Source organism: Myripristis murdjan, chromosome 11 (assembly GCF_902150065.1).
Source record: "Myripristis murdjan chromosome 11, fMyrMur1.1, whole genome shotgun sequence".
Taxonomy (NCBI): domain Eukaryota; kingdom Metazoa; phylum Chordata; class Actinopteri; order Holocentriformes; family Holocentridae; genus Myripristis; species Myripristis murdjan.
This window is the reverse complement of record NC_043990.1, coordinates 443,492-461,626: the sequence shown is the minus strand read 5'-3', so window position 1 is coordinate 461,626 and position 18,135 is coordinate 443,492. Positions and strand designations below refer to the sequence as shown.

Below are 18,135 nucleotides of genomic sequence, written 5' to 3'. Positions count from 1 at the left end.
AATTGATGCTCAAGGGCACATGACAAGTTATTGACACTGACATTTTTTGTTGTGGTATATCCACCACTGTTGTTGGCTTTTGTTTCAAGAAATTGTTTGAGATGAGGAAATCACCAGTGTATGCTTCTACTTAAATGCCCTACTTTCATGATATAATATGTATGTATATATATATATATGTATATATGTATATATATATGTATATGTGTGTGTGTGTATATATATATATATATATATATATATATATATATATATCTTGATGTAAAGGTCCCTACAAGGCCAAATAACTTCAAATGAGGTTCCACGGCTTAGTCAAAGTCATCTTGGGGTCCAGAGGAGGAAAAAGCTGGAAAAGCCTCTGGTCTACAGATTTGAATTTCCAGAAGAAAACACTCCTGAAGCGCTGAGAGAGAACAGCTGCTACTTCAGAGGAGAGACGGCAGGAAAGATGGACACAAGCAGAGAAATGGAAAGACAAAGGAGATGAGCGCCTCCATCGAAGGAGACACCAGACGAATGAACGAAGCCCGGCTGGTTGGTCTTGATGTGGCTGCGGATCCAGGACTCAAACTCGGACACTCTGGCAAAGCCGGCCGGTATGTTCGGTTGGGCGCAACCAGAGGAAGAAACAAAACTCGAAATTCCAACCTGGGTCCACTGGGAGCCCAGTTTTTTCACCATGGGGCCCCCAGAATCCCCCTGCACAGGACACACACACAACATGTCAGTTATTTCATGTCATTTTAAATGAATGAGGCAACAGAGACACAACTCACACTCATCAGAATCAACAAATCACATCATTATTAGCTCCACCAGCGCAGTCAGACAGGAGTTCTGTTTTTGACTCTGTCTGTTTGTTCATTTCCTTGTTTGTCAGCAGGATATCAAAACATTATGAAGAAATTTGCATGAAATTTGGTAGAACAAGAGCAAAGGAAGAATTTGTCAATTTTTCACACTGTCAGGCCAAAGGGGGCATATATGATTCCAAAGTTTTGTCATTTCTACAAAAGGCCTTCAGTAGGGGAGAGTGGGGTAAGTAGTGCCAATTTTTACTTAAAGTGCCTTTAAAGCGAGGGGATTACAGTAATGCCTCCAACTAAAATATGCACATATAGTTTAGGATGTTGTGCATCCCTGGGAACAATCACTTTGGATCTTATATAAACTGTTTGAGAAATATAGCTTTGGAAAAAAAGTGGTTTTGTAGCACAACTTGCCCCCGGTGCGGGGTAAATTGTGCCATTAGAGAGAATACACTGGGGTAAATTGTGCCATTGATAATTGAAGTAAAACAGATCATTTTAATCTCACAAATGACAATGCTATATAAAAGCAAAACAAATACACAAAAACAAACAAAAAAAATATTTATTTAACATTTATTTATTATTTTAACAAGCTCACAGGCCACTTTTCTATAACGAGGCCTAGCGCCACATGAACACATACCCAGAACAAAATAAAAATTCCAAAATGAGCACCTGCAAATCATCTGAATCTGAATCTGAATAGTTTTAGTGATCAAAGGTAAGAAGACAATGTACAATAACAATAAAATACAAGAAAGTAATATATAGTATATAATTACAAGTTGTGCCACTGGCACAATTTACCCCAGGCCCTTTGGCACAAATTACCCCAAGCCCACCATTTTGGAAAAAATGCCTCGCCCAGCTGTTTTGAGCTAACATCATGCTAACTGTATAGACTCATGGTGTAGCTTACTAAAGTACTAAAACCTGTGTGAACTGTTTTCAAAGTTTTCTATAATTGTTCAAACACAGCAATCAAAAACCTTGATCGTAGAAATTTTACTTTGGAGGGGCAAAAAAATGTTTTTTGAACTGAAATGTGCTTACCTTTCAAGCCATGTGTCTCCTATCCAAACTAAACTATTCACTAAAACACTGAATTGACCAAATGTTGAGAATGTTTGGAAATGAGCTGTTCAGCTGATTACAAACTTTGTACTCCAACACTTACAGAGGACACAGACTTACAAAACAAATGCCTTGTCCTCCCTCTGGAAGACCACCGGCACAGATCGTGCTGTCTGTGATTAGTCCACCATAGATGGACTGACACCTGCTGTTGGACACGATGGGAAGTTCCACTTCCTGCAGCGTCTGTGGTGGAGGTTGGGGAACTGAGGAAGAAGAGGGGGAATCTTTAACTGTCAGCAGAGTTGAAGGTAGACGTGTTGATGTCCTGAGGTCAGAAGCTGAACGTCCGCTCTCAGCTCTATAGCTACAAACCAGTAAAACAGACAGAATCAAAGCAAGATCGTTTCTCCACACAGATCATGTTGGCAACCCAGCAACACATTAAGACAGAAACTGGTCCACTCAAAAGACCGCATACTAAAACACAAGAAGAGCAACCTGCTGCCTGTAGACCCATGCAGTGAGGAACGGACAGAACTGGAAATCTGGGGAACTGAACAATCATTAAACAAATGCATGGCTTAACACAGCAGGACCAACTGCTCAGGTCATGACTCAGCAGTTTACCTGCACCTGAAAGAAAAGGGACACTCCCTCCAGGACCATCGGGATTCATGTCCTGGATGGGGAGGACAGACGGTTGGACAGAGGAGAGAAGGATCTGTGTTCAGGTGGAGGAACCATCTCTCAACAGAGGAGCAGGTCTCATACACCATCTATCTCCAACCTGCATCACTGTCCTGTCAGCCCTTCACAGGTAGTTCGACCATTAAGGAGTCAGGTGACACAAACGACCACTAGGTGACCCTAACGTGTATGTATGTATAACGGTGTATGTATAACTATGTGTTGCAGTCTGGGTATGTTTCTGTGTTGCACAGGCAGTGAAAACAAACTTCCTGTGGGACAATAAAGACACATCTATCTGTCCCTAACAACCATTGTTCACTTTTGGAGTCAGGTGACGCGAACCACCAGGTGTCCCTAACGACCGTTGTTCACTCCTGGAGCCAGGTCTCCCCACTAATGACAGAGGTCACCACAGGGAGGAGCCCTAAACATCCAACAACCTGGATAATGTCCCAACAGGTTAAATACCTGGGACTCCACTCCACTCTGCTTCTTACATGAGAAGTGAAACATCTTCAAGAATCTACAAACAAGTTCAGTTGACCTCCATTAAAATCTAGGTGGAGAACCAGGACCTGGAGGACCAGCATGACATGGTAGCTTTTTTTTTTCACATCAGTCCCTGTGAATCAAAATGCCTCACCTCCAGTTCCAATACGTCCCCAGCCGGTGACCCAGCAGGTCGTCCCATTAGTGAAGATGCTGCCCTGTGCAGCCAGACACACAGGCCTGGTGTAGTTGGTAAATTCAACTGGAGAGGAAAGCTGTAACAAAGCTATGTCGTTCTTGAGATTGGAGGAGTTGTAATCAGAATGAATGATGATCTGGGACAAATTTCTGGACACTTCATTTGGATTGCTGCCAGTTTGATTGTCACGTCCCAGGTAGACAGTCCAACCAGCTGTGCTGGTGCTGAAAGTGAGAGAAGACAACATGTTATTCAATTTCAATTTCAATTGTACAGCGTCAAAACATAACAAAAGTTTTCTCAAGGCGTTTTACAGAAACCCAACAGATATTGGCCAAATCCATCGACCAAAGTCTCCTGCAAGAGCGGCACAGGGTGACAGTGGTTAGTGGGGGGGGACGGGGAACACCTTATGGAGGGAAAGTGCAATACTGTAATACTTGATGCTCTTGATATATCTGCACAATGTGGTGTAGGATAATGTGGTTAAATTTTTGTATGGACTGTATGTATGTGGTATGTATGTTTTTGTGTTTATGTATAACGCTGTCTCTTGGTGCCCAAGACAAATTTCTCCTCGGAGACAATAAAGGCTAATTGAATTGAATTGAATTGGTTTGAAAAGTCTGGGCTCAAGACTCAGCCAATGTATAAAATGTGGTAATGATTAATCAAAGTGAGTGACTTATTACATCAAATCTAAATTTCCTGATGTTTCGCATCCCACAGTTCATTTCTGCTATATTGGACAGTGACAGTAGAGAGAGACAGGCAAGAGACATGCAGTAAATGACCTGGGCTAAGACTCGAACCCAGGACACTGCAGTCAGGACTTAGCCTTGATAAGTGGTACGCCCCCCTTCAAAGTATTTGACGACACAACTAATCGTTAATTTTTTGGGGGAAAATTTTTATTTAGAAAAACTGTCATTATGTGAAGTTGTGAAAAACTCTGTGAAAAAACACGTCTCTACATAGGAGGAGTCTGAAAAGTCACTTGTTGCTGCTCACAGCTTTTCAGAATTCATAAACTGTTCAATTAACACTGAAGCTTCTCATGCTGCTTGGAGTCCACTCATTGCCACTAGTGACAATATTTTTCCGGATTATTTTCCCCCTTGGTTTTGTGTGCAGTACTCCTCCTGCATCTTTCAAGCTGTTGACACTGAATGTGCTGTAAAATGTCTGGCCTAATTTAGGCATATGTGCTTGTTCAAACCTGCCTATAGAAATGAATGGTGGAATATTTAGAGTCAGCCAGGGAGTTGAACTAATTTTCACAGATGCAGGCAGAGTCGGACATACAAGCACAGCTCACTGTCTCTTTAATGTCCTCTGTGTCCTCTAATACTGCTGCTGATACTGCTGCTACCTCCATGGATTGTTACCTTGTTGCGGCAGAGAAACTTGTCCTTAGATCTCATGAGAAATGCCACCTGGAGCTATGGCTCTGGTAGGGCCACCCACGGTGGTGAGGTTGAGGGAGAGAGAGATCAATCCAGGAAAGACCTCAGTGGTGGACCAGGCAGAGGAGGATGGCTGACTTTAAAAAAGCATCACAATGGCTGGAAGGTGGATGAATGCTGCAGCAGGAAAGGAACCCTGGTCTTCATGGACTCCATGCCACTGGATCCTGACCCAGATCTGTCAAGAGCCATGTGATGACTGTCTCCCAACTAAGACATGTACAGGTGTCCTCCGTGAAGGGAATCCACCTTAGCATCTCAGATTAGTCGTATGCTGACAAGCAAATGGCGACAGGGGACAGGACTGTGAGATCTGGCAGTCCCTTGTCATGAGACAGCACATCAGGCAGTGGGTGCTAGTTTCATTCACATGGCTGTTGAAACAGCCAAAAAGAGCCCTTCAGTAGCTGCACCCACAACTGAGCAGCCATGTTAAGGGCCCACTCTGCTCAGGGGTCCTAGGGGCTTGAAAATGTGCCCTAAAAAGGGCCTGCCTCAAACCTCCCGACTGGATTACCACGTCCAGAGGGATCAACACATGGTAAATTTGAACTTTGGAACCAGGAATGTGTGCAAATTGATAGATAGTGCAACCTGTGACAGACCAGAAAGGAGAACTGAGATCATTGTTAAAGAACTGAGGAGATGTCGGATTGACCTCGCTGCCCTTTCTGAAACTCAACGGACAGTCGAAGGACAACTGAAGGAGGAGAAGGGTGGCGACACTTTCGTCTGGAGAGGAAAAGCTGCTGATTAGCCCAGGATCCATGGTGTTGCATTTTCCATCAGGAACCAGCTCATCAGTCACCTCTCTTAACTTTCTACGGGAATCAGTGATGCTCTGGTGCTTGCCCCAACAACCAGATGGCAACGGTTATGAGTAGCTGTGACTCTAATTTTGACTTTGAAAAGGAAGTAAAAGAGACCTACGCTTGCTAAGAGGAGACCCTGTCACAGTAGTGTTTTATAATTATCGATTTATTTATTAATTAATGTATTAATGTATTTTTGGATGTATTTATTTGTTTATTTAACTGGTAAGAAGGAGCAGTGTTCTGAACTGCAGATGCAAATGTTTTCATCAGCTGGCTGTTGTCAGGCTGTAGAAAGACTGACATTTATCAGTGGGAAATGTCAGTGATTATGACGTCATGGAGTCATACTGACACAGGTGTCGATACCATATGGTCAAATCTCACCTGTCGAAACAGTGTGCAGCACTAAGAACCCACTCGTTGTTGATGAGAGATCCTCCACACACGTGTCTGCTTCTGTTGTGCAGGCTGGCCATCCAGGGCCAAGATCCTGGAGCAGCGTTCTGGCCTCCTACAATTCTGGAGTTGAGGAAAGCTTCGCCACACACTGGAGCAAGACAGACAGAGCACTGACGACTGAGCATGAATCATGAATCAAAAACGCCGCTCCCTGCCCTCACAGCGCCGACGTTGTCATGTTACTGTCCTCCTTATCTGAGCGCCTGTGAACCTGCCTGTCCTGCTGCCTTCACCAAGTTCATCCGCTTTACAGTTTGAGGAACCTCTGCCCTCCTCTCTGGATGAATGGACAGAAACATGCATCACCTTGTGTGGTGACAAAGATCTATACTTCAGCCGCTTCTACCTGCTAAATAGGCTGGATAGTTTCCACGTGTACTGACAAAAAGGTGTTTATTTTCTCACCACTGTCCATATATCATTGCTCCATCATGTCTGTCACTGATTGCGGTTTCTAACTGGGAGGAAGAAAACTTAAATGTCCTGTGGCCGGCCTCAGCCTTTATCATACGCCACCTCGAGGAATATCACACCTAAACACAAGTCAGATACATGGCTCCTGCCCCTAACTGCCTCTGGCAGAAGACAGAGCAGTTCTCAAATCATATTTAAAGGAGCCGTGAGGGAAAAAAAACAACAGCAGATCCATAAGAGAGGTAAAAACAAGTCATGCAAGGTTTCTTATTGCAGAACCTATGATCATGACTCCCATACTCATCTACAGCCTTCTGTTTTTATTCTACTCTCCCTTCCACTGGATGAATACACAGCACAATATCATGTAATCTTAGCCAGTGAATGAATGAATGAATGAATGAATGAATGAATGAGAACAGAACTCACCATCCTGCTGTGCCTCAGTACCTGTGGAGAAACAGTGGTTCATGTTATTTGGGAAACAAATGATTAACATTGGGGTTATTCCTCAAAGAAAGTTAAGTATTACACATTTATCATTACTTTTTTTTTTTTTTTTTTTTTTTAATTTATATATATATATATATATATATATATATATATATGATATTCTTTTAAGAGGTATGTGTGTTTTCTAATGTGGTGTATTAAAAACAAGGAGAGGGGTTGTCATGAACTGTAATTTGATTATTTGATTGTTTTAAATGTCCCCTTTCCTCTTCCTAAACTAGTGTGATGTGCATTAAAAAAAGGTGATGTGCCACCTGAAAATAGTCCAGGGCGGAGAATTGGGGGAGGAAGGAGGGGGAAGGCCAGGAGGAATAGAAATGACAACGACTATAATGCTAATCATAATAGTTACAGTAATAATGATGGTTGTATCAGAGCCGGTGAAAAGCAGCCTGTCTCACACAGTTTGCATTTCACCGCCACATTCGTCTTCTTTCACACTGCCAATCCTCAGCACTGTGCACATGTCCAGCCCCCAGAAACTGTAGTCAGCTTTGCCATTTTGTCCTCTCCCCCGCACTGACTCTAGCCAAAGCGAGGTGACCCCTCATCAAGGGTCAGAGGTCAAGTGACTGTTGCACAAGCATGAAGATGTTAACATGTTAGACCTTTTTTCTATCCACCCATAATGCAGATAATTGAAGAACTTATGGAAGGCCACAACTGTTTGATTTGTAGCTGTAATGTGAATTTTGCAACAGTGACACATTAAATTACTGTGTTACAAACAAATTTGTGATTACCTTGTAATGCATTACTCCCAACACTTCAAATGACTGGCCTTGTAGATAAACCTGCTATCACCTGCAGGGGCGGCACCAACGGCAGGATATCATATGAATCAGCAAATGATACTTATGTTTTTTTGGAAGAATGTGCTTTTGGTGGGTTGTTTTTCCTGCAGTGTTACAACCAACTCATCAGTAATAATAGTTAGCATACAGTACCGTGGTAAAACTGTGTTTAGAAAGCCCAGCGGTGACACCTAGTGGCACAGTGTGGTTCCTACACCTTATTGACGTTTGCTGCATTAGTTCCTCACTTCTTTCCCACAGAACACAGAACGGTGTTAATCTACCTGGGTGGCGTTGAAAGCACTGAACACTGGAGGCTGTGTGTTAGGGTATCCAAAACCATCAACATGTCATCATGCTGCTATATCGTTGATATCTTGGTATGACATGTACAAATTTTTCATGTTCAAATGAATACCAGTGTTATGCAATATGATATGGCCAGTGTTGGGCAAGCTACTTGGAAAATGTAGTGAGCTGAGCTGCCAGTTACTTTGCATTAAATAAAGCTTCACTACACTGAAGCTCCCCACCAGAGAAATGTAGCAAGCTAAGCTTCGGTACAATGACAATATGTAGCTTAACTACATCAAAGCTACTTTATTATTATTATTATTATTATTTTAACATCGAACCAACTTTGTTCCAAGTAACTGCTCTCTGAGTGATCACTAAAATTGTCAGTCAAACAGAGTCAGGCAAAAAATGTCCAGTTCAATAGTTGATGAAGCTGAGCTCTCTCTGCTTTTTCTGTGTGTGTGTGTGTGTGTGTGTGTGTCTGAGAGAGAGAGAGAACAAGTTTCTCCCTCTGCATTCCAAAGACAGGTAGCACAGGTAGGTGGTGTCACAAAGAAGAGCATCTGTCGGCTGCTCAAACCGCAGCAAAAGCTGTGCTGCGTTTAAGGTTAAGAAATGCATGGGAAAATGTAGCTTCTGTGGACACTACCGCGCTATTTGATCAGTAAAATAGTTTCACTACTAAAAAACTGTTTGATTTAGAAAACAACATCAACACTGGATATGGCACAGCCCTACCTGCCAATGTTAAAACCAAACCTATGGCCTTTGTAAAACTACAATTCATGCAACCACAGCAAAACTTTCAGTATTTTTGCTTTTAGGATTTTTAAAAGCAGCTCTTACCTTCAATTATCAAAGTCAGCAGCAGCAGGACGGCACCGGCAAGCAGCCTGGACTTCATGGTGGCTGGATCGAGTGTGTGTCCTCAGTGTGTGTGTCCTCAGTGTGAGTGTCCTCAGTGTGTGTGTCCTCAGTGTGTGAGTGTCCTCAGTGTGTGTGTCCTCAGTGACAGAACAGAGGACTTTCATTTCAGAAAAGGTGTGACCTTTAAATTAAATCCTCCCTCCCAGCAGCCGCCTTAGTCACTTTATGCCTTGTCATTCCTTTCTGAATTTATTCTGTACTTCCTTGTCCTCTTTTGTCTGTCAGTGGCTGTGTTTACTTTCCTCATTCTTTTTTTTGTTTGAAGGCTCAAGTGTGATGTGTAATTTAATGTGTAAACTATTACATACACATTTTTACTGACTTTTAAATCAAGTGCAAAAATAAACAATAGGCTACATGAACAAAAACTCACACCATATGAAGTAAAACAAAGACAAGAGAATTTAAAAAAGAAAAACAATCAAAATGAAAACAAATCCTCCCCCCACAAAGACACCATTTATCTTCAACCTACAGCGCTGTGCTGTCATCCCTTCACAGGAAGTTCAACCATTCACTCCTAACCCCTCGTGACCCCAACAACCATCATGCTCTCCTGTAGTCAGGTGACCCTAACGACCGCCGCCACATGCCCCTAACAACCATCAGGTGTCCCTACCGACTACCATCAGGTGTCCCTACCTACTGCCGCCAGGTGTCCCTAACGACCCCCACCAGGCAAGCCCGGAGTGGCTAATCAGGAGGACCGGGACAATTCCCGGTGGGCTGGTCTGATGTTTGGACCGTGAGGGCCAGTGTTCACTTTTTTTATTTTTTATTTTTTTGGGGGCCGGTGTTCAGTCATGGCAGTGGGTTGATCACCTATGCTGCTTACCGCTGTGCCTGGGCCGCCTCCGCCTCCACTTTTTTTTTTTTCTTTTTTTTTTTTGCAGACGCACCCTGACGTAACACGTCCATGCACTCGGTCAGTGGTGTTTGAAAGATGGAAAATAGAAAGAGCAAGGGTGGTGCAGAGAAGGCAAGAATTAAAAAGAGGAAAACTCTGGAAACAGACGCAGCCAAATCTGCTAAAATTGGCAACTTTTTCACTAAAACGAGCTCGCGGTTTGAAACGACAAATGAGGACAATGAAACGGGTAAAACAAGATGTTGAACTTTGTCTGCAAACCACCGTTCAAGATAATTAATTATCAAGTCAATGAACTGTGTGGCGTTGTGGCATATAACATAACGTTATATAATTTAAATAATAGTATGATGCGACGCCACATAACTGGGAAACTTTGTCTTGTAGCCCCTCAGAGTCAGAAGCAAGATCCAGCACCAAGCACCAGCCATGAGCCCACAAGCCCAGAGTGGGCAGGCAGGATTGCTCATTGAGTGAATATTATGAGAATTAATATAATGAAAGATAAGATAAGATAAGATAAGATAAGATAAGATAAGATAAGATATTCCTTTATTAGTCCCACGGTGGGGATATTTCACGCATCACAGCAGCAAAGTGGATAGCAAGATAAGAGCAATATAAACACTGTAAACAAGGAATGAGCAATATAAACACTGTAAACAAGCAATATAAACACTGTAAACAAGGAATGAGCAATATAAACACTGTAAACAAGCAATATAAACACTGTAAACAAGGAATGAGCAATATAAACACTGTAAACAAGGAATGAGCAATATAAACACTGTAAACAAGGAATGAGAAAAATACTCTGTGGACAATTTAAACCACAGAAGAAAAAAACCCAAAACCTGGGGAACAACACACTCCGGAGGTTCAGGGTTAGTGAGAGAAGAGTTTGGTGTAGACCTGCTCTATATGAAAAGTGTCCTGAGATGCTAGATGATTCAGCACTACATTGATGAAACTGACCTGAATTGATCAGAAGGCTTTGTAAAAAGGGGAGATTTGTGCTGAGAATTTTTAAAATGTGATTTGGTGTCAGAAGCAGAGCCAGGAGCCAGTAGTGATGAGGGGATTGCGCCTGTCAGTATGGAAGGAACAGGTGAGCTGTTGTAACACAAGCAAGCATTAGTTCCAATATAACCACTTTCTATGCCCAAACAATAGTAGTGACCTGTTATATTTTTTGATTTTAATAATAATCGGTCGTGATCTAAAGTGGGCCGGTCTGAGGCATGAAACTACAGGGCTGAAAATGAGTCCCACTCTGGCCCTGCCATCAGGTGTCCCAACAACCCCTGTCAGGTATCCCTAACGACCACCAGGTGTCCCTACCGACCGCCATCAGGTGTCCCTAACAACCGCCAGGTGTCCCTGACGAACACCAGGTTCCCCCAACGACTGCCAGGTCCCCCTACCACCGACACCAAACTGCCATGAAACTGGCATTCCACACATCAACACAATAACCAGCCAGTCTGTTTCAGCTAATCATAAATAATGCAAATTCAGCAACTTACCGATGATGCCTCAGGCCAGCGGCTGAATCCATATCCAGTCCAGCAAAAATGTAATGAAATTCAAATGGTGGCTATCCAAATTAAACATCATAATATCCCGTGTTCAAAAACTTGAGGCCCTCCTGAAGCGTCTGAACCACCTCTTGGTGTTTCTGAAAGTGACTCCAGTGATGCTCAGATGTTGCCGTTTTTACACTTTTATTATTATGAAAATCAGTAAGAGAAAAATAGAAATGGCAGGCTGCTATCTTTAAAAACTCCCAGGAGCCAACTGATCCAGAGTGGTGGGGATTCCTCTTTGGGCACGATCAGTGACGGCGCAAACCCACCACAGCGCCCCCTGCTGGTGCTGTTTGCTGATAGGAGGAGACTCTGTTCGCCCTACAGGATGTGACCCCTCTGTCATCACCAGCATTTTGAGCAGTAACTGTAATTTAATTACATATTTAATAACTGTAACAGATTACAATTATGTTTATTTTGTCATTTATTTATGTAACACCTTTTTATGGAACTAGTAACTAACCTCAACGCTGGCTGCCAATAACTGGTTGCCAGCGAATCACGATTCATTGTTGACAAACAGTATCACTGACATTTATTAGAACACAGTCAAACTTATGTAAAATAAAACTGGTGTGTCTCTGCATGACTTTCATATAGAGGGTTTTCACCGACGTCACGCTCTGGGCGGTAACCTGGATGTGCAGCCATATTGGAGGTACTCGGTGTAAACAACTGAACGGACTGCAATGAAGACTTGTGCGTTTGGGATAGTTTAAGCGAGTGTAGCCATGTCAAAACAACAGAAAAGCTCATCAAAGCTCGTCCAAGATGCAAAGGCATATAGGGATGGACTTGGACCACAAGAAAAGGCGCGATATTTCGAGAAATTACGCTTTACTGGCGGTGCAGATCCAGTTGTCTCCCTCTTCTTGGATCCATGACGACCCAGTGATTCTTCCTTCAGCTGCATCCCGATATAGTCAACTACCTGGTTTTCTCGCTGAGCCCATACACAGCGAAAGACCTTAAATCCTACAACGGTTTGGAGGCCTATAACCAGATGGTGTGTGGATGGGTGAGGGAGATGCAGTACCACCAAAAATCATCTGTCAAATGGTCAAACAAATTTGATTCTATTTATTGTTGTTTTATTCTCCCCTGCACCGAAAGTACTGAGCCCTAATTTCATTGAATTATACTGTATATGATTGTGCAATAACAATAAAGATTTATCTATCTATCAATGTCCATTGTGTTGTGAAGGCCAAAGTAAGTAATGCAATAACATCCTAATCATCCTAACTTTAACTGTATGATGTAATTCCGATACTCAAGGTGTAGCCAAGTGACTGTCAATCTTTTTTTTTTTTTCATTTCAAAGACCCGCAGTTTGCTATCTACACTGTGCACTATCTGAGTTAGTTTCATAGTGTTTTATTCGATTATGTACAATCTGACACACAAAAAACACACACTTTTGGAAGTCGGTAATATTCCAAATGTTTTTCTCGGTCTGATCTATTGGTACATCCTAAAACACGGCAATAATTAACCATTTTTCTTGATGACGTTCAGGATCTACTATGTGTGTATGGTTTGTTGTGGTACAGAGTACCTCCAATATGGCGACTTCCGGACTGTTGATGCGCTGATGACGCGTCGTGAAAATCCTCTATGACTTATTGGACCATCTCAGTGATTTGTTTTAATATTTGGCCTGTTCACTATAATTTCCCCATATTTTACATGTCAATAAGCCATTTTGCTAAAGTATACAGACTACAGCCTTGAATTTGAAACCTGAACTCTGACAGCTTTTCATTTTGGACTCTGTGCTCTGGAAACTGGCCAAAAAAAAAAAAAAAACAGGTTGTTCCTCATTTTAATGTGGTTTCAACATTAATCCCCCCAAGAGTTGTTTGTGCCGCTCCATGTTAAAAGTATGCCATGAATGTTGCCGGTCCACTACAGTGGCAGCCCTACCCAAAGCTACTAAACCAACACCTAGTTGGAAGAATTAAGACTGCACACTCTATCAAGCTTTCAACAACCAGTCATTTTATTCTCATACATGGTTTCAGTCAGTCGTCATGAATCTGTGTATCATTCGTTCTTTCTATTTTCAATTGCCAATCAAAAATTAAAAAATAAAAAAGTGACTGGTTATTTTTGTTATTTGTTTTTTAATCTAACACAAAAATCCAAAATATGCCTGGTTTTTCATAGTTCAATTTTAGGCTTGGATCAAAAATACGAAATAGAAAAATGGGAATCAGGACTGAATTTTACTTTAATATTTAATTGGTCCGTTTTACGTGACCCGGAAGTTTGGTAATGAGCGTTATGTTAGCTTGCTACAGAGAATGTCTAATATAGTTGTAGCCTGTGTCCGAAATCACTCCCTAACCACTATATAGTGATTACGCCTTTTTGTAGGGGTGTCCGAATGTTTAGTGATTATTAATGTTCACTATATAGTCCACTGGATGTATCCAACAATCCACCGCAAAATGTAGTGGACATCCGATGGTCACTAACCAGGCAATATATCCCATCATGCATTGCGGAACGGCGCCGAACAACGAGCAAAGTCGTGTCCGAAACGGTCCGCTATTGAGTTCACTGTATAGTCCACTACATTGAACTCCCTATAGAGTGAGTAGGGAGTAGTGAGTGAGGGAGTGATTTCGGACACAGCCGTAGACGGGCTCTGACCGCCACCATCTATCGATCATGGCGGTGCTGGAACCACATGCTACTTTTATCAAGGAGTTATTCGACAGCGGTTTGACACACGCCGAAATATCCCACAAGTTAGAGCGGATGGGTATCCTACAATGCTCGGAAATGAGTGTCAGAAGATTTTGTGCTGGGCATAATCTGAGGAGGAAAAGACATATGTCAGACGCAGAGCTGGAGAATGCTTTGATGCAATCTATATATGAGGTGAGTTTTCATTCAAGGCTTTCACAGTATATTGCAAATATTGTATATTATATAGCCAACAGTAAATGTGTAATCCTGTGACAGACGGGACCATCATGTGGCCAGAAGTTGATGACCGGCTATCTGTCTGCACTGGGACTGCATGCGGGAGAAGGTCAGGTCGGAAGAGCCATAAGAGAGCTCCATCAGCCATACCATGAATTCCGGCGTCAGGTAATTCTTAAGCATTATTACACGAGAGGGTGTAATTGACCGTTATTATTGTCACAACAGTGATGCGGCCAGCATCAAAGCATCAAATAATGTGATTATACAACTATTACCAACAAAATAAAATGTATAATCATAATGTATTCATACTGCGGGCATTTCGCTCTCAAAATATCAAAGTTTTTTACTAGTATTCTCTCCGTTTCAGCGGAAAACATGAGATCTGATGGTAACTAGTCCTTGTCAGCAGCCAACTTGGGCTTATCATGTTTTCTAGACATCGTGATTTCCCAAAACTGAATAAATACCACAGATAGCAACATAAAACTGCTTTGCTAGCTCAATCATGTTGTTACTAGAATATCCGCTAGAAAAATATTTTAAGGACTGATAGTTATACTTCTGCCGACTTCTCAGTCATTTTTAATCTAACAGGTGCTGTGACAGCAACTCAGCAGCACAGCTGATCTTTATCTACAACCAACTTATATGAACAGTTATATTTAAATACAGGCTACTGCTTTCAACAAACATCTGTCTTTTCATAAAGTCACCGGCAGATGTTTTGTTTCAGCTGGGGGTGTGTCACTCCAATTTAACGTCAGCTCCGATTAATGTGGCTAAGCAGCAAAAGTAAGGACAGTAAGCAGTCACATTAAGGCTGAACAGAGTTATATAATCACCTTTTCAGGCTGTTATCAATTTACCTCTGAAATAAAGACCACAGTTTTCATAGATGTGTTGATTTATTAAATGTTCATTTCAATATACAGATGCAAACAAATTGACAAATTAATTAAATCAATGGCCTAAAAAACTCATAAAGACTAAACAAATGAATAACGATTAATAGGCTAATTAATAACTGATAACATTAACACATTAATAACAAGAACAAAGTTACAGCCGCACATGTCTGTGGAAAATCCTACAGGTACTGTCCATGGTGCTGAATCTGCCTCAGCAGGTACTGTCCGTGGTGCTGAATCAGCCTCAGCAGGTACTGTCCGTGGTGCTGACTCTGCCTCAGCAGGTACTGTCCGTGGTGCTGAATCCGCCTCAGCAGGTACTGTCCGTGGTGCTGACTCTGCCTCAGCAGGTACTGTCCGTGGTGCTGACTCTGCCTCAGCAGGTACTGTCCGTGGTGCTGAACCTGCTGAGGCATTTCATTCTCTTTATTATAGAAATTAAAGGTCCATAAAATTCACAGGTTCCTTACAGCTGAGAAATCAGCTGTTTGCCCGGTGTTTGTCAGGTAGTCTCATTGCTTTGCTTCAAAGCCACCGACATGAGCAGAAATTAAACTCATTTTGGGTTGGGATTCGGTTTTTTTCCCCTCTGGATTTTCTTGCATCCATGATAACCTTGAGAGATTGACTGCTTGGGACACACCGGCCAAATTGGCCATGAGGGGTACAATTATTTTCAGGGCACTACGGCCAGAGCAAAGGGCAACGACGGCCATGGCCTCCATTGCTGTGGTATAATTCCCACCCTGCTAGACACAATAGAATTATTAAAGGAATACTACAGAAATATTACAGACGACAGAGTGATGAGTGTTTTTTTCACCAGCCTCTGGGTTTATTTTCTTTTTTTAAACCTTGTCTGTCATTTCTAACTCACATCAGAGCCATGACAGTGGGAGAGGCCCAAAAGATGGTGTGGTTGCTTCTGATCCCTTTCCAGAGACACAGACTTGACGATATGGAGGGCTTGGGCTTCATCCTTGCCCCTGCTGCCAGCTTGTTGATTTTGTTCAGCAGTCTTGCTGTGCACGCTGCTGTCTGGAATACGACACTGATGTTGTCCATGTAGCTTCTGAGCAGCAGGACCCTCAGTCCTGATGGCAGTGAGGATGATCTCAGAAGCTGCAGTGAGCACGATGGCGATGCCAGCTTCCAGCTGTTGCCAACCTGGTGGTGATTCCTGACTGGTCATGGAAGTCATTACATAAAATCTGGCAGTTTCTTTCCTTGTTTGCTCAAAACATTAAATGGATCACAAAATATGATCCGCATTTGCCAAAATGTTTGGGTCTATTGTTAATGGTAATATTGGTAATTATTCAAACAATATGATTCATCATGCAAGCGGATTCTCCTCAGTTTTTATCTCTTGTGTGTAAATATCTTATGAAAACAGTCCCTACAATATCGATACCAAGGTGTTTGGTAGGAGGTGTCGTTATATTTTATTTTGTCCATACAGCCCAGGCATACATCAGATATGATTATAAATACATATCACCATATAAGACTACACATAACTTTAACACACCAGTTATATGATCATAAATCTCCCTCACAGCAGCCATGATTCTAACTATGGATAACAGCCCAGTGGGAGGATAAAGAAGAGCGGGCCCAGGACCGAGCCCTGAGGAACACCACAGTTAAACTTTTGAAGTGGACACGCTGTCACCTGACCTGCATTAATCACAACTTTGTCTTGGTCTTATCTCGTCACAGCTCAGAAAGGACTTGTCAAAACTCTGAAGGCACAAATCGAGTTTTATTTCTATTTCAAAAAAAAAAAAAAATCATTTTGTCGGCCATGAAAATGCATTTTCGTTGAAAAGCACATCTAAAATATCGGTGAAGTATTTTTAAAAATGAAAAAAAAAATAATAAAAACATTGTTTACAGTGCTTTTCAAAAATCAAGCACACCACTTGCTGAGAAAAAAGGGTGTTGTGTGGTTGGTTTAAGGAAAAGAACATGACAGAATTTCCTCAGTGGGAAACTAACAGCTCCATGTAAGTGAACACACAGGAGTGTCATGACAGTACAAACCAACTGGAACACGAGTCTCTTGGCCAGAACGTGGCAGCGACAGTGTTGTAGTGGCGTTTTTAGCTTTTAGAGGCCAACCTGGAAGCAGTGGTGTAGTCTACGTGATACGCAGGTATACTCCGTATACCCACTAGAAAAGGTCCCGAATTTCCGTATAACCACTTCAAAATGCGCAGAGATGCATATCAGTATGTTTTTTTTTTGTTTTTTTTTTGACATAACGTTCACTTTCCCGTTCATAAAGTCGCCTTCTCTGTGTTACGAAGCGGGCTCTTTTTGACCATAGGGGCTTCCATCAGGCGTGACGTGAACCCTATGTAAAGTACTAACGAAGCAGTGAAGTTGTATGGTGCCGCTTCGGGGGACACTACAGCTGGAGCTAACGTTAACATTTCAGAAAGCACGCGTGTGTGTGCACGCGCGCGCATATACCCACTAGGCTAAACTAGACTACACCACTGCCTGGAAGGGACCCCACCCTCAGCTGATTTGGTTTTTAAAAATGTGCGACAGTCTGTTCTGTCACCTAGGAACAGCAGCATAATGCACTCACTTGAGAACAAAAAAATCTGCCGCACTTTTTAGCCTATAAGCGGGAAATTAATGTCGTTGAAGAAAAACCATCTTGCAGCATAATCCTGATTAAAACAACCAGATTTAATGCAAATTCAGTTGAATTTCTGCCCTGCACTGTGCGTTCCTCAAACCCATGCACTGATCATTTCTAGAATCCTGCACACTGCAGCAGGATGACTGAGGCCACACGACTCGGCCTCCATCTGAGCCCACGGACAACATCCTGTCAAGAAGGTTTTGATGATATGATTTGGGT

The 18,135-nt window shown here is 42.3% G+C and overlaps 1 protein-coding gene across 1 annotated transcript; it reads right to left on the bottom strand.

The window, feature by feature from the left end:
- Positions 1-274: 274 nt before the first annotated feature.
- LOC115368273 (chymotrypsin-like protease CTRL-1) lies at positions 275-8,993 on the bottom strand. The gene is made up of 6 exons (XM_030064329.1): positions 8,872-8,993; positions 6,851-6,871; positions 5,933-6,095; positions 3,223-3,491; positions 2,007-2,152; positions 275-699 (listed from the first exon to the last, which is right to left on the bottom strand). The coding sequence occupies exons 1-6, from the start codon at positions 8,927-8,929 to the stop codon at positions 421-423; spliced, it is 936 nt and encodes a 311-aa protein (XP_029920189.1). The 5' UTR covers positions 8,930-8,993; the 3' UTR covers positions 275-420.
- Between the last annotated feature and the right edge of the window lie 9,142 nt (positions 8,994-18,135).